Consider the following 27,584-nt stretch of genomic DNA (forward strand, 5'->3'; position numbering starts at 1 on the left):
CGGACAATGAGCGTCTGGCCAACGTCCCCAGATATAGGAAGGCACGCACCGGCGGTCGTCGCTTTTCTGTTAAAGCATCCTCTGGATGGAACTCACTTCCTCGCCCCCTGCGGCTGGAACCCAGCCATCTCATTTTCCGGAAAAAGTTGAAAACTCTGCTGTTCCCAAAATAAAGTCCCCTTTCCCCTCTGGTCTCCACAAATGTTACAGCGCGGGGATGCCTCCGGGTCACCAGGCATCCCCTAAATAATAATAATAATAATGCTGTACAAATCAGACTTCCTACTTAGTGATCCACAAGCTTTCTCACCATATTTAAGCCAGACAAACATTACCCACAATGTGTTTTTACCGAGCTTCTATGGTCTCGAAAATGAAGGACTGTATGACCATGGCTGGGCCTCCAGCTACAGTGACCATTCTGTTTATGTCGCTCTATCTTGGAGCATAAAATCAAAGGATCTAACTAAATACCTACACAGAAATGTGGTTATAGAAAGGCCAATACAGAGGAAATTTGTTAAAGAAACACAGTTGAAAGAAAATTTAAATGAGATTTTTAGAGCGCACTTATACCGATAGGAGTCTTGATGCTAAAACTAGCTAGTGGGAAACAGACAGGCATAAAAAAACCTAAAGGAAAACAAGCTTAATTGAGAATAGTCAGTCAATCAGTAGTCAGAGTTTGGAGAGTCCCTTATGGGTGGCATAATACATACTGCATCCCATGGGGGACCTCTTGTTGTGGAATTTTAGTTTGCGATCTGAACATCATCTGCGCCAGCTTGTCACCTATGTACTACGTGCACGGCAGCCATTTTAGGTATCATGGTCTCCGTGTCCACGATCGATCACCAGCACGCCCCTCTGACCCAGCAAGCAGCCTCCGCGCACCCTGGCTCCCCCTACCTCCCCCTCATGAGCGTGACCCTTCTGCATGACCCTGTCCTTGGGAGTCACGCCAGCGCCTGACCAACACCTCCTCTCCTCCCATGAATGCCCCTCTGTTGATAAACCTCCCCTCTGCACTGGATTGTCCACGCGGCATGAATACCACTCCATTGATGGCCCCTCACCCCGTGTCCGACTGTCCACACAGGTCCGAGGCCATTGCCTAAGCCGGGAGATATCATTTACTGCCCCTTATTGTATGAGGTCGCTCTCCTTCAAAGGACCCTCTATTGATCCAGGCCTCCCCACCCCCTGTGATATGATCAGGCGCACACATCCTAAGACTCGACGGAACACTCAGCTGCGTGATGACCCCCTCCTCTTATCAGCAGGTTGAGGACCTCTATTGTGAAGGTATATGGGGGTGGGATTGACACGAGGATTACGGGGATGTCTTTTCCTTGCTTTACAAAGTTCTGATTGTAATAAAGAAAGGTCACATGCCATAAACCAGTGTATAAGAGGCCAGGCCTCCGAGAGGCTGTTAGAGCACCTCGAGACGATACCTTGTTGTCTGATCTGATGTGTTCTGCTCCGTCGGAATAAACTTCTGTTTCCTGCCTTCTGGTCTCCGGCGCCTGCCTCATTGCTTGGTAAACTTGAATGGTACAAGGGCGGTTAGCGCCGGGCAAATCCTGAGAAAGGTCCTAGCCCTACCTTTTTCCACATTGTGTACCTAGGCCGTAGGTACCTTAGTACCATATACCAGGGACTTACAAGGGGTCACCAGCAGCCAATTAGAAATGTACTAAGTTACACAAAATAGCCAATTTACAGAAGAATCTCAGTGACTGGAGACCTGATTAGTAGGATCCCAGTCAGAGTAGTCAGAAAACAGTAGGACACCATCGAAAAGTGGGGGTAACCATGAAAGCAGATCCTACTTTCCTAGAATGTCATTTTGTGCCATGCACAAATGTTCCACGGTTGACCTAAGTTAAATAAGGATAAGCATCGATGCACAAGTTACTACTTGTGTAACGATATATCTGTAAGAGACATTAGTTAGTGATAGATTCCTTACCTTAGAATATCCCCAGGCGTCAGACTGGATCCAGAAACTTTTGCGTAGCAATACCCCTGCGCGCCGGTAGGCGTCGTCTGCGGCTCCGCGTCCGTCGTCGGCGTCATGAGCGCCGGGATGACGAGTACTTAGACGGCGCCCATGCGCGCTGACGTCAGTTCTGACACACAGCTTTTCCGCGCCAGATACGCAGAGCCATGATAGAACCAACACTGGTGCCATGAAACTAGGGCCCTGAAAGGGGATGACCTTAACTCTAGATATCGGTTCGCAGAACGGGGAGGATAGGTGGGTCGGTAAGGAATCTATCACTAACTAATGTCTCTTACAGATATATCGTTACACAAGTAGTAACTTGTGCATCTGAAAGAGACACGTTAGTGATAGATTCCTTACCTTAGAATAGATACCCCAGCAATACCAACCCCGGTGGTGGGTCTGCGAACCAATATCACACCAGAAAGTCCTGGAGGACGGAACGGCCAAAGAAGCCATCCCTCCGGACTTGACTGTCCAGGCAGTAGTGTCTTGCGAACGTGTGCAGCGAGGCCCACGTAGCTGCCTGGCAAATGTCCTGCAGGGGGACACCGCGGCCCAGGGCAGTTGTCGTTGCCGTGGCCCGAGTGGAGTGAGCCCGCAATCCAGCCGGGGGCTCCTTCCTCGCCATGGAGTAACATGCTTGGATACACAAGATGATCCACCTAGAGATAGTCCTCTTGTGCACAGCCTTACCCTTCTTTGCGCCCACGTAACCAACAAAGAGTTGGTCATCCACCCGGAATTGGCGTGTGCGATCTATGTAGTAGGAGAGCGCACGTTTTGGATCCAGACGGTGGAGCCTCTCTTCCTCCTTCGAGGGATGCGGAGGCGGAAAGAAAGTGGGCAAGGTAATGGACTGCCCGATGTGGAAGGCCGTAACAACCTTGGGCAGAAAGGAAGGTCGTGTACGTAACACCACCTTGTCAGGATGAACAGACAGGAAAGGTGGAGAAGAAGAACGAGCCTGGAGCTCACTCACTCTCCTGGCAGAGGTGATGGCAACCAGGAAGGCAGTCTTCAGAGTAAGGAGACGAAGAGGACAGTTATGCAGTGGCTCAAAGGGAGCACACATCAGATAAGTGAGAACAAGATTCAAGTCCCACTGGGGCATCACGAAGGGAACAGGAGGGAACATGTGCGTGATGCCCTTCAGAAATCTACTTACAATAGGGGACTTGAATAAAGAAGGCTGATCTGGTAGCCTCAAGAAGGCTGATAGAGCAGAAAGGTACCCTTTAAGAGTGCCCAGAGCAGAGCCCTGCTGGGCAAGGGAAAGAAGAAAGAGCAGCACTTCCGAAAGGGGTGCAGATAGAGGATCCAAAGCCTTTGCTGTGCACCATGCCACAAATCTGTTCCACCGGCAGGCGTATACCGACTTTGTGGAGGGACGCCTGGCTGCCAGAATGATATCACAGACTTCAGGAGGCAAGTCAAATGGCCTCAACTGCCGCCGCTCAATCTCCAAGCTTGTAGGTGGAGACTGGACAGGTTCGGGTGCAGGACCGTCCCCTGCTGCTGCGACAGAAGGTCCTCCCGAAGAGGCAGACGAATCGGGGGATCGACTGACATGCTGAGTAGCTCGGGATACCAGTATCTTCGTGCCCAGTCCGGAGCCACAAGGATGACCTGGGCCCAGTCGCGCCTGATCTTCTTCAGCACTCTGGGCAGAAGTGGTATAGGCGGAAAGGCGTACAACAGACCGCAGCTCCACTTGCGACGAAAAGCGTCTCCGAGCGAGTGCCGCCTTGGAAATTCCAACGCGCAGAACTGATGACATTGCGTGTTCTCTTCTGTGGCGAATAGATCTAACCAAGGCTCTCCCCACTGCCGAAAGAGACCTTGCGCCACGTCCGAGTTCAGACGCCATTCGTGATCCATCGTGCACCGGCGGCTGAGTTCGTCCGCCCTGGCATTCAGAGAGCCTGCCAGGTGTTGAACCACCAGGGTCACGCCCTGATGTTCCAGCCACTGCCAGAGGCGCAGAGCCTCCTGGCAGAGGGTCCACGACCCCACCCCGCCTTGCTTGTTGCAGTACCACATGGCGGTGGTGTTGTCGGTGAACACTTGCACTACGCTCCCCCGGACAGAGGGGAGGAATGCCTTCAGTGCAAGACGAATCGCCCGCAGCTCCAGAAGGTTGATATGAAGCCGGGACTCCGCCGGAGACCAGAGGCCTCTGATCTCCGCCTCTCCCATGTGGCCCCCCCAGCCCTGGAGGGACGCGTCCGTCACAACTACGTGCTCCGGCTGGGGTAGGGAGAGGGGTCTGCCACTGACCCAGTCGCGGTCCGTGAGCCACCACTGCAGTTGTCTCGCAGTGCCCTCCGAGATCAGGACATGATCGGACAGGTTGCCCTGATGCTGGGCCCACTGAAACTTCAGGTCCCACTGCAGAGCCCGCATCCGCCACCTGGCGTGACGCACCAGAAGGATGCAGGAGGCCATCAGTCCCAGAAGCCGCAGCGTCAACCTGACCGAGACCCGGGATAACGGCTGGAAGATGGGAACCAGAGCCTGAATATCCCGAACCCGCTGCTCGGGTGGGTAAACCCTAAACTGCGCCGAGTCGAGAACCGCTCCGATGAAGAGGAGCTTCTGAGAGGGACACAGGTGTGACTTCGGCACATTGATGGAGAACCCCAGCAAGTGCAGGAGGTCGGCCGTAGTCTGGAGGTGGCTGACGACTGTCTGGGGCGAGCCCGCCTTCAACAACCAGTCGTCGAGGTAGGGGAAGACTGATATCCCCTGCCTGCGCAGATGGGCTGCGACCACCGCCATCACCTTCGTGAACACCCGTGGGGCGCTGGTAAGGCCGAAGGGGAGCACGGTAAACTGAAAGTGCTCTTGGCCTACCGTGAACCGCAGGTAACGCCGGTGGGCCGGCAGGACGGGGATGTGGAAATAGGCGTCCTGCAAGTCCAACGCTACCATCCAGTCTCCTGGGTCCAGGGCAGCCAGGGCCTGAGCCAAAGTGAGCATCTTGAACTTCTCCGTCCGGAGGAAGCCGTTGACGTTCCGCAGATCCAAGATAGGGCGTAGGCCCCCTTTGCCCTTCTTGGGTACCAGAAAGTAGTGGGAGTAACAACCACGTCCTACTTCTGGCCCAGGAACGCGCTCGATGGCCCTCTTGGCCAAGAGGGCCGAAACCTCCTCTTGCAGAAGTTGCAAGTGATCCCCCGACACACGGTGGTATTGAGGTGGCATGGATGGAGGGGATGACTCGAAGGGGAGGGAGAAGCCCCTTCGGACAATCTGCAGCACCCACCTGTCCGAAGTGACGGTATGCCAGTGGGAGAGGTGATGGCGAACCCTGCCTCCCACAGGCGTCACATGGGCCTGAAAGGTCGGACTAGGAAGGTTTTGAGGCAGGGGCTGCTGAGGGAGGTGTGGACTGGCCTCGCCGCTGTCCCCGACCACCGCCACGGCGGTTCCCACGTCCGCCACCGCGTTGTTGGACATTCTGCTGCGCGTGGCTGACGGTACGTGGTGGGGCGCCCCTTCCGTGGCCACGAAAGGAGCGAAAGGCACCCGATTGCTGGCGTGGGGCCGTAAGGCCCAAGGACTTGGCCGTGGCCCTGGAGTCCTTGAAACGCTCCAGCGCATGGTCTGCCTTGTCGCCGAAGAGGCGACGGCCATCAAACGGCATGTCCAGGATGGTGGCCTGGACATCGGCCGAGAAGTTGGCGGACCTCAACCAGGCGTGGCGTCGAACCGCCACCGTCGTTGCCATCGCCCTGCCCAGTGAGTCCGTAGTATCCAGCCCACACCGGATAGAAAAGCGTGCTGCATCTCGGCCGTCCGCCAGGGCTTGGCTGAGTTTAGCCTGGACCTCCTCCGGGCATCTAGGCAGCACCTCCGCAACCGTGTCCCACAGGGTGTGGGTGTAGCGGCCCAAGAGACAGGCGGTGTTCACAGACCGCAGCCCTAAGCTCACAGACGAGAAAACCTTCTTCCCGAACTGTTCATATCTCTTGGATTCCCTGTCGGGCGGGGCCGACGGGAATGCGGATTGGGAGGTTGAGGCCTGGATGACCAGACTCTCGGGGGTGGGATGGGCGGACAAAAAGCATGGGTCGCCGGGCGGTAGCGTCTGGCCACGTTCCTGTCCACAGGGGGGCCTGTGGCGGGCTTGGACCAAGTGCCCAGAAGAACGTCACACAAGGCCTCATTGAACGGCAGGAGGGGCTCCGTGGAGCCGGACTGCTGTTTGAGGACCTCAGTGAGGAGATTAGTCCTCACGGCCGCGACGGGGAGCTGAAGGTTTAAGGCCTTAGCTGCCTTCGTCAACACTACGCTGTAAGCAGAACCCGCCTCCGAAGCCACAGTCGGGGGCGACGTAAATCCAGTGTCTGGCGAGGTGTCAATACCACTGGCCTCCCCAAGCTCATATGTCCAGTCCTGGTGCAACTGGCAATCACGTGCCAGAGGGTCCTCGGACCCCTCCCATTGCTCCTCGTCACCTGGCTCCTGGAAACCAGGATTAACAGCCAGGGCCTCCTCGAGGAGATAAAATTCTCCAAGGGCCGACGGAATCGGCGCCCAGCGGCGCCCTTCCGACTCCTGAGCAGGACCGTAGGAGACATTGGGGGCGGCAACCACATCGGCTGCCGGGGACGACACCTGAAGGGACGGCGCCGGCGAGGTCGTAAGGTCGACCGGCGAGGTCCCGGATCCGGAGCCGGATCCAGCGAGGTCGTGCGGCGCCGGGACCGAAGTCGTCAGCGGCGCCGGGGCCGAAGCACCCGACGTCGTCGGGGCCGAAGCGCCCGACCCGGAAGGACCTCCAGACGGAACCGATCGGCCCGGAGGCGCCACGGGAACCGACTGAGGAGGGAGGGCCCTCATGGCCATGAGGTACCTCTCGACCTCCTCCTGCGACGCGCCGTGCTCAGGGACCCGAAGGTGTGGGGCAGGCGGCGACGCTTGCGACTCCCGCGGAGCCGCGTGGGCGGTGTCGCCCGAGCCCCCGGCCGCATCGTGCGAGCGTCGGGCGGGTCGGAGGATCGATGGTGTCGCTCCGACCTCTCATGCCTCTTACCTGAGGACTTGGAACCAGACGATCGGTGTCCACTTCCGGAACGTCGATGACTCCGACCTCGCGACCTGTCCCTCGACCTCCCGTGGGACCGGGACCGGGACCTGGAGTGGCGCGGGGCCGACTGCCTCAGCTCGAGGCGCTTGCGGGACCGCTCCCGCCTAGCCTTCGACGTCAGGGCCCGGCAGTCGGAGCAGGATCGATCGTCGTGGTCGAGGCCTAAGCACTTCAGGCACCGGCGATGGGGGTCCGTGACCGACATGAGTCGGCCGCACTTCGAACAAGGCTTGAACCCGGGCATCCCTGGCACCGATAGTCGAGAAGTCGACTAAAGAGAAGATCAAAAGGGATCAAAAAACTTTCAGTCAAAAAGTGACTGGGGGTAGAGCTTCTTCCGGATCTGCGCTAGCTGGCGCGGAAAAAAGAAGAACTGACGTCAGGGCGCATGGGCGCCGTCTAAGTACTCCGACGACGTCATCCCGGCGCTCACGACGCCGACGACGGACGCGGAGCCGCAGACGACGCCTACCGGCGCGCAGGGGTATTGCTACGCAAAAGTTTCCGGATCCAGTCTGACGCCTGGGGATATTCTAAGGTAAGGAATCTATCACTAACGTGTCTCTTTCAGATTTGGTGATTCAAGCTTGAAAATCATCCCTTTATGATCCAACCAAATAAGCGATAACGTGGAGACATAGCTTAGGGATGGTTCGTTCAAGAAAATACCATCAAGCGTTTGATTCGCCGAAACAGTGAGGTTGGTAACCAGGAGAGAAAATCCAAAATTATCCATAGTTTCCAACAAACCTACAGTATCAGCATTTTCATTACACTCAAGAAAAAATTTGAAATTCCCTAATCTAGTGAAGTTAGTGGAATAAGAAATGAGTTACTTTCCTGTAACTCCAGTTCTCCAACATTAGTATTGTCGGAAGCTGGCTCTGTATATACTCTACTAAACATTAGATATATGTGAACAGAGTCAAGTAGAACCCCAAAGGTAGGCAGAGGTAAAAGTAAATAGCGCCTTACTCTCTTTTTCTGGTAGTGTGTTTGAGCAGTGAGGCTTTATCAGAGGGTAGTGTTAAGCGTTTGTTGTACAAACTCAATCAGCAAATTATATCACACAGTCAAAGACTGAACTTCAGACCAATTGTATACAAATATTCTTTTAGTTATTTTATTTCCTAGAACCAAGAAAGCCTGGCACAGGCAAGTGATTTATAATTTGCAGTAATTATTGAATGGCAGTTGTATATATACTTTAGTATGGTTACAGTAGAATTACTGTGCAGGCAATACTTTGTAATATTGTACATATACTTTGTATTGGCTTTTCAACGGGATGTCAAGTAAATTTCTTTACAGATTACTTTTCTTACACAGTGCAGTATACCTGGATACTGCAATGGGACATTTCCTGTAAACAGGTAAGTAAAAGCGTTTTGGTTATTTGGTTACAGTTTTAGAGACTTTCCTACATTTTCCAACTCCCCACTTAGAAACTTTTTCATAGAAAGACAGGCAACGTTATCCTATAGGAGAAAATAGTGTTATCCGTTCAGAGGTAAGTACTTTGTTGTGGGAGTTGGGTTTCTGGGGTTAGACTCCGGGGTCCCCCAGGGCCAAGGATGCACTATCAAAGCACCCTCAGCGGCACTAGGGCGGCCGGGTGCAGAGTGCTGAGCCCAATGTTATCCAATGGGGGATAGGGGGTCTCCGGTTGGTGGCTGCTTACAAGCGGGCCACAAGGTTGTGGGAGCAAAGCTCCTGGACTTAAGCTCAGGGCAAATTGGGGCTCAAGACAGCACCAAAGGTGCATCCTCAGCGGCACTAGGGCGGCCAGGTGCAAGGTGCTGTTTTGGCGTAGGGCGTCCTGTTATTTTCAATGGGGTTTCTCGGGTTTGCAGACACGCTGCAGCCTCGGGGATGAAGGTCTTCTGGGGGCGACCGCCACTTGGAAAGGTAAGTTGGGATGCTGGGGTTGGTTAGGCACCATCGGTTGGGCCACCCAATACCGTGGGACATCGGGTGCAGGGGTGTCTTTTAGGGTTGGATCTTCTTCCCAGCTCCTGGTCGCGGTAGGGGGGACCTTCCGGATTTATGCTGCAGTCATCGGCTGGAGGCTTGATGAAGGTCAGGGATCTCTGGATGGTGGGTCAGGATCACCGGGAAGACGTTCTTGTGGTGTTGGGCCACTCGTGCCATGGACGACGGGTGCAGAAGTGGTGCAGACTCGAGGATTTCGACAGAGCTTGACTCTGTGGTGAACAAATCCGGTCTTCACGGGAGACAAACAAGTTACTTACCTTCGGTAACGCTTTTTCTGGTAGGGACAGTATCTGCCTGTGGATTCCTCACCTTGTGAATATCCCCTTGCGTCAGCAACATTCGGAAATTCTTTTTGTAGCTTCGCGCCGACGTGGACTTGGACGTCATAGAGACACGGCATCGCTCGCGACTCCGCTGACGTCACCGACGCCTACAATAGGCCCACGCCGGCGTGATGACAACAGTTCCGCCCTTTTTTCCGTGCCTTCGAGGCACACGGATGGACCAATGACAGTAGATATATACACAGTATACACAGTACACAATAGTCAAGGTAACACACACATGCAGAAAACATTTGAAATAACACATTTTCTTGACCATGAAGTAAAAACATTACAGTAATCCTGGTATAGAAGAGTGGACAACGGGGAGGCGGGTGGTCAGTGAGGAATCCACAGGCAGATACTGTATCTACCAGAAAAAGCGTTACTTGTTCTTCTGATAGATACATCTGCCAGTGGATTCCTCACCTTGTGAATAGAGTCCCACAGCAGTCCCCACTCCTGGAGGAGGGTGTCCACTCTTCTAAACCAGGAAGTCCTGGAGAACAGAGCGCGCAAAGTGACCCTCCCTCCTCACTTCGGTATCTAAGCAGTAAAGCTTCGCGAAAGTGTGGAGGGAGGTCCAAGTCGCGGCTCTGCAAATATCCTCTACAGGCACACCTCTAGTCAATGCTGAGGTTGACGACTTAGCCCTTTAAGAATGAGCCCGTATACCCTCTGGTGGTTACTTACCGGCCAAAGAGTAGCAGATCTTAATACAGAGGACGATCCATCTTGACAATGTTCATTTATGGACCGCTCTTCCTTTTTTACAACCAGCAAAACCAATGAAGAGCTGGTCATCCATACTACAGTCTTTCGTTCTGTCATGTAAATGCTTACAGCCCTCTTAGGGCCTAGACGATGCAGTCTCTCCTCCTCCTTAGAAGGGTGAGGGGGAGGATAAAAGGTAGGAAGGGTAATGGATTGTCCAAGGTGGAAAGGAGTCACCACCTTAGGGAGAAAAGCAGCCCTGGTCCTAAGAACCATTCGATCAGCATGAATGGTCAAGAAAGGGGGCTTCGAACTAAGAGCTTGAAGCTCACTTACCCTCCTTGCTGAGGTTATTGCAACGAGGAAGACTGTCTTTAGAGTCAAGAGCCTCATAGAACATTTGTGAAGGGGCTCAAAGGGAGCACCCATTAAAAAGGTCAAGACAAGATTTAAGTCCCACTGCGGCACAATAAAAGGAGTAGGAGGGAACTAATTTGTGAGGCCCTTCAAAAACCTTAAAACTACAGGTGACTTAAAAAGAGATGGCTCGTCTGGCAAGCAGAGAAATGCTGACAGCGCTGAAAGATAGCCCTTAACTGTGGCAACAGCGAGCCCTTGCTGCGCCAGAGAGAGAGCAAACTGGAGAACATCAGATAAACAGGCTTTCAAAGGGTCAATTATTTTCTCTCCACACCATGCGACAAATTTTGACCATCTGTAAGAATAGATGGATTTAGTGGAGTCACGCCTGGCTGATAAGATGACATCCACCACATCAGGCGGGCGAGAAAAGGAATTCAGGTTGCCCCGTTCATTTGTAGTGTAGGTCCTATTTTCCCAATAGGCTCTACGCATTGGAATAACATAAACAGCAGTGTAGACGTAGGACTGAGGTCATCTAGGTCTCTACTGACTATGTTAAACTTAATTTATGTTTGCGCCAGCTAGCTCAGAGCTCACTGGAAACTTTCTTGAATGAATAGGGAGGGATGCACTTCCCTGGCTCAGACAAGAAGGGATTCAGTTTCCGACAACCGCATAAACATGACAACTTTGCTCCCTCAGAATAAGAGTGTATCTCTAGAGTCGTGTGAAAACAATAGGCAGCTATTTCACTCAGTCAATCGTGCATACTTAGTTTCACCAGAGTGCAGAGAAATAGAGAGACGGGCGTTTTCAATAAAAGGTGTTATTTATTGAGCAGTCTTCTTTCTCATACAAGAGAAATTAATTGCCACAATTGCAATACTTAAAGTAAAGTAAAGTGCGTACAGTAAAAGTAGTATTAGGAAATAATACTGTAAAAGCATTGATATACAAGTTACTTACCTTCGGTAACGATATATCTGTAAGAAACAGTAGTTAGTATTAGATTCCTTACCTTAGAATATCCCAGGTGTCAGACTGGATCCGGAATTTTTTGCGTAGCAATACCCCTGCGCGTCATCGGCGTCGTCTGCGCCGGAATGACGTTGTCGGAATACTTAGACGCCGCCCATGCGCGCTGACGTCAGTTCTTAGACACAGCTTTTCTGCGCCAGATACGCAGAGCCATGCTAGAACCAACAATGGTGCCAAGAAACTAGGGCCCTGAAAGGGGATGACCTTAACCCTAGGTATCAGTTTGCAGAACGGGGAGGATGGGTGGGGCGGTAAGGAATCTAATACTAACTACTGTTTCTTACAGATATATCGCTACCGAAGGTAAGTAACTTGTTCATCTGAAAGAAACAGGTTAGTATTAGATTCCTTACCTTAGAATAGATACCCCAGCAATACCAACCCCGGTGGTGGGTCTGCGAACCAATACTCACACCAGAAAGTCCTGGAGAACGGAACGGCCAAAGAAGCCATCCCTCCGAACTTGACTGTCCAGGCAGTAGTGCCTCGCAAAGGTGTGCAGCGAGGCCCACGTAGCCGCCTGACAAATGTCCTGCAGGGGGACTCCCCGACCCAGGGCAGTAGTAGCCGCCGTGGCCTGAGTGGAATGGGCTCTCAGCCCAACTGGAGGCTCCTTTCTAGCCAAGGAGTAGCACGCCTTGATGCATAAGACGACCTACCGAGAGATAGTCCGCTTATGCACCGCCCGTCCCTTCTTCGCACCCACGTAACCAACAAAGAGTTGGTCATCCACCCGGAACTGGCGTGTGCGATCTGTGAGAAGTTGGCCTGATATGCAGTGTTCACTATTCTAGTGATCACTATGTATCAGTCCAAACGACCCTTATTGATGATTGGTTGTAAGTCAACCTTATAGACCAGCTATCCTAGTAGCATGGACAAGAGCAGTCTTTAGGCTAAACTCTAAAGGGCGTGTTAAGCCAGCTGTTATACCATCACATATACCCCTTGAACACCAAGTGAAAGGACACCACACAAGTTGTTATGAAAATAAAAGGATATTTATTTATAACACAACAACCCTGGACTCTTTATGAGGACAGGGCGCTAAGCACAATACAAAACTCTTAAAGAAATACTGAAAGTCGCACAATTTACACAAATGCCTGAGGGGCACGAAAAACCATATACTATGGAAGTGGAATGCGAAATTACTAGCAGGTAAATACTACTCTCAGAGACTTTAGAAACGCTGGGCCTAAGATGCTGAACCCTTAGATTAGAAGCAGGAGGCCTAGGGACGTCGTGTGCAGAGTGGGAACTCTCACGCGTAATGCGGGACAAAGTCTATGGATGCTAGAAAATGCAAAGTTAGTGTTCTCGGGCGAACCCGACTAGGTAGGTCAAAAACGAAAGTGGATCTAGACACTTAGAGAGTGGATCTACGCTGGAGCACCGTGGTACTCGGTTTACCTAGCCCAGGGGCTGCGGCTGCATAGGGTTCAAGCGTCGTCGGGAATCCTCGTTGACGAACCAGGAGCCTGAAGTGGAAGTTGCTGGCAGGCGACCAGTGAAGATGTTCCGGGCTGATCCAAGGACTGGATCAGTGAAGAAGGATACCTGTAAGCAGAGGGGACCAAGTTCTGAATCACTAGCCAGTGATTAGGTGGGCACCAGGATGGCACCGGACGAGGTCACTCAGCCAGGCGAAGAGGTGACACTGGATTCTGCTGCTGTACGGACCAGGGCGCTGATGTCGACCAGGCTGGAGGTCTGCGAGCTGTCCCACGTCGGATGTCTGCTGCTGGCGATGCTGGATCCGGTGAAGGAGGCAACAAGCCTTGGCTAAGGCAAGCCCACGTGGCGACACAAAATGGCGTCTGGAGTGGACCAGGAGGGTCCGAGGAAGGTCCCCTTCAAGAGGAGACAAGGGCTAGTCTAGAGGAGCTAGACCAGCGGTGAAACAAACGTAGGACGTCGTCTGGAGGGTCACTAGCCAACGGGCAAGTGACCGGACAACGTGGCAAGCGAAACAGAGGCAAAAGGGCCCCACGCAGATCTGGAGGATGCTGGGGGGCTGGACTTCGGTGCTCGTGCTGCTTGGGGTTGGGGCTTCTCTTACCCCAGTGCACCCACTCGAGGGTCCCTCGGTGGTCGTGCTGGTTCAGTGTCGTGCTGGTTCCGTTGATAGTCGGGTCCTCTGGTATCGTCGCACCCACGATTCTCAGCTGTGCTGTAGAGGCAGGTTGAGGTCAGAGAGGGCAGGGAGTCCGGGTCTCGTCGAGCTGGACAGTCTGGTTTCGGAGGAAGGACGTTTCAGCAAACCGCAAGATACTTAGTTGGTGCCTGCTGCTGTAGGGTGACTACTCCTTAGTCACAAGGGAGAAATCTTGAGAAGGAGTCTTGAGTTCCTTTCGTAGAAAGTAGTTTCAGGATGAAATGCGTTACTTACCTGTAACAGCAGTTATCCAGTATTGGTGTCTTTCATAGATTCACATGCCTGAATCATTCCCCGTCGCCGAGACGGGAGCCTCCGGTACATAAAAAAGTAATGTCCTAAGGACATACATAGAGAATATAGGCCGAAGGGCCTCCCCTTTGGGGCCTTTCCACGTCCTTATGTAAAAAGGACCGAACTCTCATCGTTAGCCAATCAGCTCCGACCTCCCTCTAGAACCTTCCCGGGAGGAGCCTCAGTCCCTCAGATTTTCGTACGCACCCAGATAGGGTGTCGCAATGTAGACATAGAGGTACGTGAGTCCTTACCGGGGAGGCGGGAGGGTTGCATGTGAATCTATGAAAGACACCAATACTGGATAACTGCTGTTACAGGTAAGTAACGCATTTCTTATCCAGTATTTGGGTGTCTTTCATAGATTCACATGCCTGAATCAGAGTAGCCAGCAGTTATACATGCATAGTGGTAAAGCACATTCTCACAACCAGCAGGCCTGCATAAATTACAGACAACGTGAGATAAACATGGCAATATACAGTCATGCATATAGCAGAAAAAAACCATGAAGAATGTGCATACCTGGATGGCGGGACGAGGTAAGGCTCACCTTATTGGAAGAGATGGCGCAGCACCGCTTGTCCCACTGCAGCGTCCCTCTGCAGTTCGATGTCCAGGCAGTAGTGCCTGGAAAAGGTGTGCGGGGACTTCCAGGTCGCCGCTCGGCAGATGTCCAGGATCGTCACTCCAGCGAAGAGCGCCGCTGACGTTGACATCGCTCTGGTAGAGTGGGCAGCCACTCGGTCCGTCAAAGGCCGTCCGGCCTGATCATGGCAGAAAGCAATCGCTGAAGAAATCCAGCGGGAGATGCTCTGTTTTGTCAAGGGCAAACCCATGCGCGGGTTGCTGTAGGCTACAAAGAGTTGAGAAGACTTCCTGACCTCTTTGGTCCTGTCCAAGTAGAATTTGAGACACCTTTTAAGGTCCAAGGAATGCAGCGCCCTTTCAGCCGCTGTGGAAGGGTTCGCAAAAAATGACTTGAGGACAATTGGTTCGTTCAGATGAAAGTCTGACGGCACTTTAGGAATGAATTTAGGGTTGGGCCTGAGTACCACTCGGTCGTGCCTGAATTGGAGATACGGTTCCTGAATAGACAGCGCTTGAAGTTCGCTGACTCGTCTGGCCGACGTCAGGGCGAGCAGGAGTGCCGTCTTCCATGAGAGATGTTTGAGAGTGGCCCGGTGTATGGGCTCGAAAGGGTGTTTCATTAGTTGGTTGAGCACCAAGTTCAATTGCCAGGTCGGAGGGACTTTCCGAGGCCTCGGAAAGGATCTGTAGAGCCCTTTCAGAAATTGCTTAATCAGTCGACTGGACCATAGGGAAGGTCCAGATGAGGTCCTGGTGAATCTAGAAATCGCAGCCAGATGAACCTTAATGGAGGCGTGAGCCAGCCCCGATTGAGCCAGGTGGAGGAGGTATGGTAGCAGCTGTACTGGGGTGACCCGGAGAGGGTGTAAGCCTTGTTCCGAACACCACAAGCAGAACCTCTTCCACTTCAGCGAGTAGGTCTTGTTCGTGCTGCCCGCCCTCGCTTTGGCTAGTACGGCCCTGCAGTCCTGCGGGATCTCTAGGTCTCCGAACTCTCGGTGCTCAGGAGCCAGGCCGATAATTTGAGCGAACGGAGGTTCGGGTGGTGTACCTGGCCTCCGGACATCGTTAAGAGGTTCGGGTGTTGTCGCAGGTGAATCGGGGGCTTGATGGAAAGGCGAAGCAGGTCCGAGAACCAGTGTTGTCTCGGCCAGTACGGAGCAATCAGGATCAGGGTGCACGGCTCCGTCTTCATCTTCCGGAGGAGCCTCGGTATCATCGGGAACGGAGGAAAAGCGTACGCAAACACGCTGAACCAGCCGATGGAAAAAGCATTTCCCAGCGACCCCCGTTGGGGATGCCAGCTTGCGTAGCTTGGGCATTTGGCGTTCCCTGCCGTCGCGAAGAGATCGATCCTCGGGGTCCCCCATTGCGAGAAGACGTGGGCCACTGTGTCGCCGTTCAGCTCCCATTCGTGGGAGAGAGAGGTCTGTCTGCTGAGGGCGTCCGCGATAGTGTTGTCCTTCCCGGGAACGTACTCCGCTTTGAGGGAGAGCCCGTGTGCCACCAACCAGTTCCAGATTTTTTGCGATTCTCTTGAGAGAGAGAGAGATCGCGTTCCCCCTTGTTTGTTCAGGTAGTGCATCGTCGTGGTGTTGTCCGTTTTGACGAGCACCGGGGAAGTTCCGATACGTGGCAGGAATGCCTGCAGAGCCAGATACACTGCCCTCAGTTCCAAGAGGTTGATGTGTAGTTGTTTCTCTTGGGCGTCCCATTTGCCGCTGACTCGGAGGTCCAACAGAACCGCGCCCCAGCCTTCCAGTGAGGCATCTGTCGTGATGACCAGAGGTGCCGGCGGCAGGAGGAATTGCAAGCCGGCCGTCAGGTGTGTCCGGTTTCTCCACCACAGAAGGGCCTTTGTGATGGCCGGTGTGATTGTGATAATGTCCTCGAAGGAGCCGGAACTCTGTTTCCATTGTCTCGCCAGCGCCTCCTGCAGGGGACGCATGCGGAGCCTGCAGTGTGGTATGAGGAGAATGCAGGAGGACATCATCCCTAGCAAGGAGGTGAATGTCCGGACTTTGATGCGAGACTTCTTGGCCACAGCCGCGGCCAGAGACAGTATTTTGTTGGTCCTGTCCTCCGAGGGGAAAGCCTTTGCGCGCTTCGTGTCCAAGGTAGCCCCTAGGAAGGTGATCCTCGTTGATGGAGTAGTGCAGGATTTTTTGAGGTTGATCGTCAGACCCAGCTGTTGAAAAAGAGCGCTGCAGGCGTTGGAGGAAGCAGTCGCGCCCTCCGGGGAAGGCGCCTTCACCAGCCAGTCGTCCAGGTAGGGGAATACCTGGTGACCCCTTTGTCGCAGGAAGGCTGCCACCGGCGCCAAGCACTTCGTGAAGATACGTGGTGCAGATTTGAGGCCGAATAGCAAGACCCTGAACTGGTAATGTCTGCCTGCTATTTCGAACCGTAGGTACCTCCTGTGCCGTATGAGGATGGGGATATGGTAGTAGGCGTCCTGTAAGTCCAGGGAGACCATCGAGTCTCCTCTTTCCAGCGCCCCCAGGATCTCCTGGATTGTGACCATCCGGAAGGATTGACTCCGCAGGAAGGCGTTGAGCGCCCGGAGGTCTAAGATCGGCCTCCATTTGTCCCCTTTCTGTTGGACTAGGAAGAAGTGGGAATAAAAACCCTTCCCCTTCTGGGACTCTGGGACTCTTTCGATGGCTCCTTTGACCAACATGGCGGATACTTCCTTGAGAAGGAGGTGCAGGTGTTTGTGAGCACGCTTCAGCGGAGGAGTGTTGGGAGGGGTGTTGACCATTTCGAGGGAATGTCCAAATTGAATTATTTGTAGTACCCACCGATCCGTAGTGATTTTTCGCCAATTTTGGAGGAAGTGGGTCAGTTTTCCCCCAATTCGAAAGGATTGAGATGGTGGTGGGACTGGCTGGAGTAAATGGTCACTGGCGGCCGCCAGTGCCCTTCTTGGCGGATTTGCCTCTGAAGGACGACCTCCCATAGGACGACTGTCGGGTCTGTTGTTTGTGCTGGGGCTGGTTCCTGTTGCCGTAGGAGTAAGACGACCGATTTTGGTAGGAACCTCTGTAGGAGTACTGACCTCTGGAGCGGCCCCCCCGAAAGGACTGGTTCCGGGACTGGAGGGAGCCCAGAGCCCTCGCCGTATCGGTATCTTTCTTGATGGCCTGGAGTGCTTCGTCTATCTTCTCCCCAAAGAGAAATTGACCATCGAACGGCATGTCCAGCACCTTAGCTTGGACCTCTTGTCGAAAGGACGTTGCTTTGAGCCAGCCTTGGCGGCGGAGCACGGCAGCCCCGGCCAACTGGCGGAATCCCGTCATGGCTGCGTCGATGGCGCAGTCGATGATTTCAGCCGCGGAGTTTTGTCCTTCCGCTAGGAGAGCTTTCACTTCGTCCTGGACCGTGGATGGCAGACCTTGCAGATAGGGGGCTATGTCTTCCCATAGCCGGCGGTTGTAGCGCCCAAGTAGGGCGATGGAATTCGCCACCTTGATGGTCATGGCGGACGTGGTAGAGAACCGTTTGCCTATGGTGTCCAGTTTCCTTCCTTCCTTGTCTGGGGGCGCGGACAGCGGCGAGGAGGGGTTGCGGGATTGCTTTTGGGCCGCCTGAGTCACAACCGAGTCCGGTTTGGGGTGGCCGGTCAGGCAGGCTGGCGCGGTGATCGGGGCCTTATATTTTTTGTCTAGGCGCGGAACCACCGCAGGCACCGAGGCAGGCGTAAGCATCAGCTTCTTGCCCTGTTCCCACAGAAAGTCTATAAGTGGAATAGACTTGGCCAATTTCTGGCTGTGCTCCTTGAAATCATGGAGGAAGCATTCCGTTTCCGTGGATTCCACCGCCATGTGAAACCTCTTTGCTGCCCTGTCCACCAGTTTGTGGAAACCCCCAACGTCCGCCGTCTCAGATTGGCGCGGTCGCGGGGATGCCGGGGTAGACGAATGGTGTGATGACGCAGCATCGGCATCGTCGTCTCTGTGGTCCGAGTCAACGTCTTGCACTTCGCCTTCCTCCAAGTCCGTCTCCTCCTCCTCGCCTTCCGAGGAGTCCTCCACCTGAGGCTGGGGCCGAGTGCGAGGCTGGGGTTGGTTCCGAGGACGGGCCTGGAGAGCGGAAGGGCGCGAGGCCGACGGTTGCGCTTGGGTGACCGGCACCTGGGTTCCGCTGTCGGCATCCGGGAACCGTTGTTTATAGTCCTGCACCAGGGAGCGCAAATCGTTGACCAGAGACAGGGGCAAACAGATCATCGGGGTGTTCTCGGGGTTGACGTTCATGGAGCGTTCCTGATACATAACTTCGTCCTGGTCCTCGTGAACGTCCTGGTTTTCCTCGTCGGACTCCTCACTCTGCAGTGTCACCTGCTCTTGCTCGGGTGCCAACCCTACCGTTGGGGGAACCGAGGAAGTTGGAATCGAGTGAATGGAGACTTCGACCAATCTAGATTCTTTCCAAGATGGCGCCGGGGTCTCTTCCGACGACGTGCGTGAAGATGGCGCGCCCGCCGTGTGTGTTGGTGACTTGAATGCCTCCGTTAGTGTCGATGGCATCAAATTCTGCGGGGATAAGTGAATCGCCGACTTACTGGTGGTAGAGCCTTCGACTTGAGATTTCTTGGGTGAAGGCGGACCCTTTGAACTTGACCTCGACCGTTTAGGTGACGATCCTTCGGTATGAGATGTCTTCGGCGAAGGCGTACCTTTAGATTTGGACCTCTTAGGTGACGATGACGCAGATAGTGGCGATGGTCCGGTATTAGTCTTGGACGAAGGCTTCGGAGGAATGGTCGAGGAGACCGGTGCGCCTGAGGACGCAGTGGTGGTCGTGGTGGCCGTCGCGGAGGGCGATGAGGCCGTAGTGGTCGACACAGTGGTCGAGACCGAGGTGGTCCGCTTAGTAGATGGAGCGGGTTTCTTGAACCTCTGGCCGTCCTTAACAGACACGGAGGAGGTGGTGGAACGTGCCTCCGAAGGTTTCCTGTGCGCCTTCTTAGGAGGAGTGTCTGTCTCTCCAGGGGACTGCACCCTGGGTCTCTTCTTGGAGACTTTGGAGGTCACGGAGACACTACCCTCGGAAGATTCCAGAGTGTCTCGGACCTTAAGCCTGTCGAGCCATTCGAGAAGGCGAGCCTCTCTTTCCTTAACAGTCTTCTTTGGGAAGGCTCTACACACCCTACACTTGTCAGGGACGTGGTCAGGGTACAGGCAATATAAGCACAGATCGTGCTTGTCCTCCGCTTGAATCCGCTGCTTGCCGCAGGAGGAACAGGCCCTGAGAAGGGCTTTCTTTTGCGAGTCCGCCATGGATGAAGCCTTCTTATTGGATTCCGACATGGGAGACAGTAGTCGAAGATAGGATATGTATTCTGTTTGTACAAAGTGTACTTCCAGCGAAGTTTGAGACTTCGAAGCAAGAAAAACCTGAAGAGCTCAGGTTGGAGACTCCCTAGCACAACGTGCGGTAGAAAATCTGAGGGACTGAGGCTCCTCCCGGGAAGGTTCTAGAGGGAGGTCGGAGCTGATTGGCTAACGATGAGAGTTCGGTCCTTTTTACATAAGGACGTGGAAAGGCCCCAAAGGGGAGGCCCTTCGGCCTATATTCTCTATGTATGTCCTTAGGACATTACTTTTTTATGTACCGGAGGCTCCCGTCTCGGCGACGGGGAATGATTCAGGCATGTGAATCTATGAAAGACACCCAAATACTGGATAATCAAAGAAGATCTAATTTGGAAGGGTCCCCGCTCGTACCTTTATTCTAAAGAAAGGGGCTGGTACGTGACTAGGTCCTGCCCATGGGTGGGACCAGGAAGGGGGGTGGTTACACCCCTCTCCCTTTGTCCGGACTTTCCCCCGCTCAGGGGCTGATGTGCCCCTGGAACTGGTTCAAGCCGGCCTATGCATAGTGAGCACCGGGGTGCCACTTGCAGTCACCTTCCTATTCAGCCCTGCCTACCTAGGATACACAAAACCCTGTCTGGGATGGTGCTAGCACCGCCCCTGACAGGAAACCCTTTGTCCAAGCTCTCCTCGCTGGAAGGACTCCCAGCAGCAGGAGGTCAGACTTGTGTCTGTGGTGGCAGCATCCATTTTGTGATGCTGAGGCTTGAGTTAACTTTAACCGGGGTTCACAGTTACACACATGCTGTGTCCCTCTAGAAGGGTGGAATGCTAACCCCGTCGCCAGAATTGGCGAGGGGTTAGTATTCCAATTCGTATGACACCTTACTCGACATGTTTCGATAAAGCGATACCATAGTTGGCAAATAACCGCGAGGATTATAATGCACTTAAGAGTATATGGTATGTGTTATCATGGAACAGCTATTAGGACTTGGTTCCGCAAGCTGCAAACGGGCTCAGCTCATGCCAGAGCACCATCTCACATGATTCCAAGCACTCTGCCTTCAGGATTGTCAAGGCCTGCCATAGGAGTGACTGATAGGAATACATGTGTCCATTTTAGGGTTAGATATAGGTATACTATATCTAAAGCAAAGGGTGATTACACCACCTAGCTCCAGCTGTCGTGCAGCCAGTTGTGTCAGATTTAGATGGCCAGCCAGGGGTGGCATAATACATGCTGCAGCCCCTGGTAGGCCCTGGGTACACCTATGCCCTGAGTTACAGGGTCTGATAAGGTGGTCCAGTACCAATTGGTATATGCACCTAAGGTACATGGAATCCATTTTACAGAGAGAGCAGTAGGCCTGGGGCCCTGAATAGCAGGGTCCCAGGTCAACTAAGTCAGAAAACCAGCAAAACACCAGGCAAAAAGTTGGGGGCAACCATAGTCAGGTATCCACCTTCCTACACGATCCACATAAAATGAAAGCACACGTTTTGGGTCCAGACGATGGAGCCGCTCTCCATCCTTTGAAGGGTGCGGAGGCGGAAAGGTGATGGACTGCCCGATGTGGAAAGCAGAGACTACCTTGGGCAGGAAAGATGGTTTCGCACGCAGCACCACTTTGTCCGGATGCACAGACAGGTAAGGGGGTTTGCAAGATAGAGCCTGGAGCTCACTCACCTCTCCTGGCAGAGGTGATGGCAACCAGGAAAGCTGTCTTCAAGGTGAGAAGACGGAGAGAACAAGAATGAAGCGGCTCAAAGGGAGCGCACATCAGGAAAGTAAGAACCAGGTTCAAGGCCCACTGAGGCATCACAAAGGGAACAGGTGGAAACATGTGCGTAATGCCCTTCAGAAAACGAGTTACTATAGGGGACTTGAACAAAGAAGGTTGATCAGGCAGCCTTAGGAAGGCCGAAAGAGCAGAAAGGTAGCCCTTGATAGTGCCCAGAGCAGAGCCCTGCTGGGCAAGAGAAAGAAGGAAGAGAAGAAATTCAGAAAGAGGGGCAGAAAGGGGATCCACAGCCTTTGCTGTGCACCATGCCACAAATTTGTTCCACCGGCAGGCGTATACCGACTTTGTGGAGGGACGCATGGCTGCCAGAATAACATTACAAACTTCAGGAGGCAAGTCAAATGGCCTCAACTGCCGCCGCTCAATCTCCAAGCATGGAGGTGGAGACTGGACAGGTTCGGGTGGAGGACCGTCCCCTGCTGCTGCGACAGAAGGTCCTCCTGAAGAGGCAGACGGATCGGGGGACCGACTGACATATTGAGTAGCTCGGGATACCAGAACCTTCGAGCCCAGTCCGGAGCCCAAGGATGACTTGGGCCCAGTCGTGCCTGATCTTCTTCAGCACTCTGGGCAGAAGTGGTATAGGCGGAAAGGCGTATAACAGACCGCAACTCCACTTGCAACGAAATGCGTCGCCGAGCAAGTGCCGCCTTGGAAATTCCAACGCGCAGAACTGATGACATTGCACGTTCTCTTCGGTGGCGAATAGATCTAACCAAGGCTCTCCCCACTGCCGAAAGATGCCTTGCGCCACGTCCGAGTTGAGACACCATTCGTGATCCATCGAGCACCGTCGGCTGAGTTCGTCCGCCCTGGCGTTCAGAGAACCTGCCAGGTGGTGAACCACCAGGGTCACGCCCTGAGGTTCCAGCTACTGCCAGAGCCGCAGAGCCTCTTGACAGAGGGTCCAGGACCCCACACCGCCCTGTTTGTTGCAGTACCACATGGCGGTGGTGTTGTCCGTGAACACCTGCACTGCACTCCCTCGGACAGAGGGAAGGAATGCCTTCAGTGACAGACGAATCGCCCGCAGCTCCAGAAGGTTGATATGGAGCTGGGACTCAGCCGGAGACCAGAGGCCTCTGATCTCCGCTCCTCCCATGTGGCCTCCCCAGCCCTGGAGGGACGCGTCCGTCACAACCACATGCTCCGGTTGAGGAAGGGAGAGGGATCTGCCGTTGACCCAATCGCGGTCTGTGATCACCACTGCAGCTGTCTCGCAGTGCCCTCCGAGATCAGGACATGGTCGGACAGGTTGCCCTGATGCTGGGTCCACTGAAACTTCAGGTCCCACTGCAGAGCCCGCATCCACCACCGGGCGTGATGCACCAGAAGGATGCAGGAAGCCATCAGCCCCAGGATGCCGTAGCGTCAACCTGACAGAAACCGGATAAAGGCTGAAAGATCGGAATCAGAACCTGAATTTCCCGGACTCGCTGCTCGGGAGGATAAACCCGAAACTGCGTAGAGTCGAGAACAGCTCCGATGAAGAGGAACTTTTGGGAGGGACACAGGTGTGATTTCGGCACGTTGATGGAAAACCCCAGCAGGTGCAGGAGATCCGCCGTAATCTGGAGGTGGTTGACGACTGTCTGGGGTGAGCCCGCCTTCAACAACCAGTCGTCGAGGTAGGGGAAGACTGAAACCCCTAACCTGCGCAGATGAGCTGCGACCACCGCCATCACTTTCGTGAACACCCGTGGGGCGCTGGTAAGGCCAAAGGGGAGCACGGTGAACTGAAAGTGCTCGAGGCCTACCGTGAACCTCAGGTAACGCCGGTGGGCCGGCAGGACGGGGATGTGAAAGTAGGCGTCCTGCAAGTCCAACGCCACCATCCAGTCTTGCGGGTCTAGGGCAGCCAAGACCTGAGCCAAAGTCAACATCTTGAACTTCTCCTTCCGGAGGAAGCCGTTGACGTTCCGTAGGTCCAAGATAGGGCGTAGGCCCCCTTTGCCCTTCTTGGGTACCAGAAAGTAGTGGGAGTAGCAACCACACCCTACTTCTGGCCCAGGAACGCGCTTGATGGCCCCCTTGGCCAAGAGGGCTGTAACTTCCTCCTGCAGAAGTCGCAAATGGTCCCCCGACACGCGGTGGTACTGCGGTGGCATGGCTGGAGGCATCGCCTCGAAGGGGAGGGAGTAGCCCCTTCAGACGATTTGCAGTACCCACCTGTCCGATGTGACGGTGCGCCAGTGGAAGAGGTGATGGCGGACCCTGCCCCCCACTGGCGTCACATGGGCCTGAAAACTCGGACTAGGATGATTTGAGGCGGATGCTGCGGGAGCGGGTGAGGACTGGCCTCGCCGTTGTCCCCGACCGCCTCCCCGGCGGTTTCCACGGCCGCCACCGCGCTGAAGATTCTGCTGAGACGGCATGTGGCTGGCGGCACGTGTGGGGGCGCCCCTTCCTTGGCCACGAAAGGAGCGAAAGGCACCCGTTTGCTGGCGCGGGGGCGAGAGGCCCAAGGACTTGGCTGTAGCCCTGGAGTCCTTAAAGCACTCAAGCGCGTGGTCTGCCTGGTCACCAAACAGGCGACGGCCATCAAACGGCATGTCCAGAAGAGTAGCCTAGACATCGTCCGAAAAATTGGCGCACAGTAACCAGGCGTGGCGTCGCACCGCCACCGTCGTTGCCATCGCCCTGCCCAGTGAGTCCGTGATATCCAGCCCACACCGGATGGAATATCGCGCTGCATCTCGGCCCTCCACAGGGGTTTGGGCGAGTTTAGCCCAGACCTCCTCCGGACATTGTGGCAGCACATCCGCGACCGCATCCCACAGGGTATTGATGTAGCGGCCCAAGAGACAGGTGGTGTTGACAGACCAGTGCCTTAAGCTTAGGGACGAGAACACTTTCTTCCCGAACTGTTCATATCTCTTGGATTCCCGATCGGGCGGAGCCGACGGGAATGCGGTCTGGGAAGTGGAGGCCTGGATAACCAGGCTCTCGGGGTGGGATGGGTGGACATAAAGCAAGGGTCGCCCGGTGCCGGGCGGTAGCATCTGGCCACGTTCCTATCCACAGGTGGACTTGTGGCGGGCTTGGACCAAGTGCCCACAAGAACGTCACACAAGGCCTCATTGAACGGCAGCAGAGGCTCGCTGGAGCTTGACTGCGGTTTGAGGACCTCAATGAGGAGGTTAGTCCTCACGGCTGCGACAGGGAGCTCAAGGTTTAAGGCCTTGGCCACCCTCGTCAACACTACACTGTAAGTAGACCCCTCCTCCGAAGCCACGGTTGGAGGGTAGACAAATGCAGTGTCTGGTGAAGTGTCAATACCACTGGCCTGCCCAAGCTCATATGTCCAGTCCTGTTGAGAATGGCACTCCAGTGCCAGAGGGTCCTCAGACCCCTCCCAATCTCCCTCGTCACCTGTCTCCTGTAAAACAGGATTAACAGACAGGGCCTCCTCATGGAAATAAAAATCTCCAAAGGCCGTCGAAAGCGGCGCCCAACGGCGCTGTTCTGGCGCCAGAGTCGGACCGAGGGGAACATTGGGGACGGCGTCCACAGTGGGCGCCGGGGGCGACACCCGTGGGGCCGGTGAGGTCGTGAGGTCGACCGGCGACGACCCGGATCCGAAAGCGGATCTGGTGAGGTCCTGCGGCACCAGCACCGAAGTCACCGGCGGCGTCGGGCCGAAGCACCCGACGGTGTCGGGCCGAAGCACCCGACCCGCTAGGGCCCCCAGCCGGGACCGTAGGGCCCGGAGGTGCCACGGAACCCGACTGAGGAGGGAGGGACCTCATGGCCATGAGGTACTGCTCGATCTCCCCCGGCGTCGCACCGTGCCCAGGGACCCAAAGGTGTGGGGCAGGCGGCGACGCTTGCGACTCCCTCGGAGTCTCGTGGGCGCGCCCGAACCCCCGGCCGCATCGTGCGAGCATCGGGGTGGGTCGGAGGAACGATGACGTCTCTCCGACCTCTCATGCCTCTTACCGGAGGACTTGGATCCTGACGACCGATGTCCACTCCCGGAGCTGCGATGACTCTGACCCCGCGACCAGTCCCTCGACCTCCCGTGGGACCGGGATCGGGACCTGGAACGGCGCGGGCCGACTGCCGGAGCTTGAGTCGCTTGCGGGACCGCTCCCGCCTAGCTTTAGACGTCAGGGCCCGGCAGTCGGAGCAGGTGCGGTCGTCGTGGTCGAGGCCTAAACACTTCAGGCACCGGCGATGGGGGTCCGTAACCGACATCAGTCGGTCGCACTTCGAACAGGGTTTGAACCCGGGCATCCCTACCGGCACCGATAGAGTCGAAGACTCGAGGAAAGAAATGATCAAAAAGATCAAAAAGTTTAGTCAAAAAATGACTAAGGGTAGAGCTTCTCCGGATCTGCGCTAGCTGGCGCGGAAAAAAGAAGAACTGACGTCAGTGCGCATGGGCGGCGTCTAAGTACTCCGATGACGTCATTCCGGCGCTAACGATGCCGACGACGGACGCGAAGCCGCGGACGACGCCTACCGACGCGCAGGGGTATTGCTACGCAAAAATTTCCGGATCCAGTCTGACGCCTGGGGATATTCTAAGGTAAGGAATCTATCACTAACGTGTCTCTTTCAGATGCAATTTTATATTACATATTGTTTGTTATATATTTTACACTCTATGCAGCTATTTTAATGTACTGTGGATTTCCAGCCTCACAACCGGGAATGATTCCACCATGTGAAAATATGTAAAAGATCCAATTTTAGAGAAAGAAAAGGTTCCAGTAATTCGCTCAAAGATTGAAGAGTGCAAAGTATGGGCCCAAAAAGTTCTTGATTTACAATAGGACTCCTAAAGCAAAACCTCTGTACCAGATTCCTTTGTAATACAAACACATTTCCCTCTTCTAAACCCAGAACCAGAAACACCCAACTGTAATTAACCATTGCCCTAGCCATATGTTCAACTCCATACTGAATCCTAAGTCACACTTATTCTAAACCTAACATATACTTTAAAACTGACTCTTACCCTAAACCATAACTCTAACTATACTATTACATTTACCTATCCCTTTCTAGCATCTTTATCCCCGCTATTTAAGAATTCTTTTTTTTACAATCTCAAAATAAATGTTTTTTTAATGGGTTTATGTTTCTGCCGTGGCAATCTCAAAGTAGTTCTGTGTTCAGATTTCTTTGTGAGGGCATAATCACTTCAAAATACACTTACATGATTGATAAATAGATAACATGCAACACCGCTTTTGGAAAATGTAATGTAACTGTAATTTTGCATTACAAAAGGAAACATCTTAAAAAGTGAATAAATCAATTGTTCTATGAATACACAATTGCAGGTTTATTGAGGCCTCAAAATGACCAGGCAGGGAAGCCAAAGGATGATATAATGGAGGAAAAAAGAAAGAAAATATAGGTAACACCAGAAGGAAACATTTAATGAACAGAGTCTCTAACTAACATCTGAATATACCATATTTAAGACATGGTGTCAGTGGGCTGTTTGTGGCAAGCAACTATGCTACTGACTTACCTCCATAGCGCGCACCCACATACAGAGAGACTTGGCAGCAAGGGAGACACGTCCTATTATTTCTGGCTGGAAGTCGGGCTGAGCACAGTAACCCCCAATTTTTTTCAGCACACGATCTGATATGTTGTCTTTGTCGAAATAGATCAGCTGCTTGATGAAGTTTTGATCCCCTGTTGGACATTAATCAAGGAAAGATTGATTACATAAGAGAGTTGAAAGACACTACATTCACAAGAGGAATGAAAATTGCAAAAATGAAAATCAGGAAATTCTACCTTCATGACTTTGGTATTGTTAGTCTTGGTCTCCCTTTTTCAGAGCTGGTTAGGAGCTGCCTTTAGAACAGGCAAAATGGAAAAACTTTCCAAAATTATGACTTCACTTCAACATTTTGACA

At 53.8% G+C, this 27,584-nt stretch overlaps 1 protein-coding gene across 1 annotated transcript in view; it reads right to left on the reverse strand.

Annotated features, from left to right (window-relative positions):
* Positions 1 to 27,584, reverse strand: part of DNAH2 (dynein axonemal heavy chain 2) — a 2,538,822-nt gene that overhangs the window by 420,908 nt on the left and 2,090,330 nt on the right. The window contains exon 64 of the mRNA XM_086946066.1: positions 27,188 to 27,357. Coding sequence (XP_086802192.1) covers positions 27,188 to 27,357 — 170 coding nt within the window. The remainder of the gene's footprint in view (positions 1 to 27,187; positions 27,358 to 27,584) is intronic.

The sequence above is a fragment of the Lissotriton vulgaris genome, chromosome 12 (assembly GCF_964263255.1).
Source record: "Lissotriton vulgaris chromosome 12, aLisVul1.2, whole genome shotgun sequence".
NCBI lineage: Eukaryota > Metazoa > Chordata > Amphibia > Caudata > Salamandridae > Lissotriton > Lissotriton vulgaris.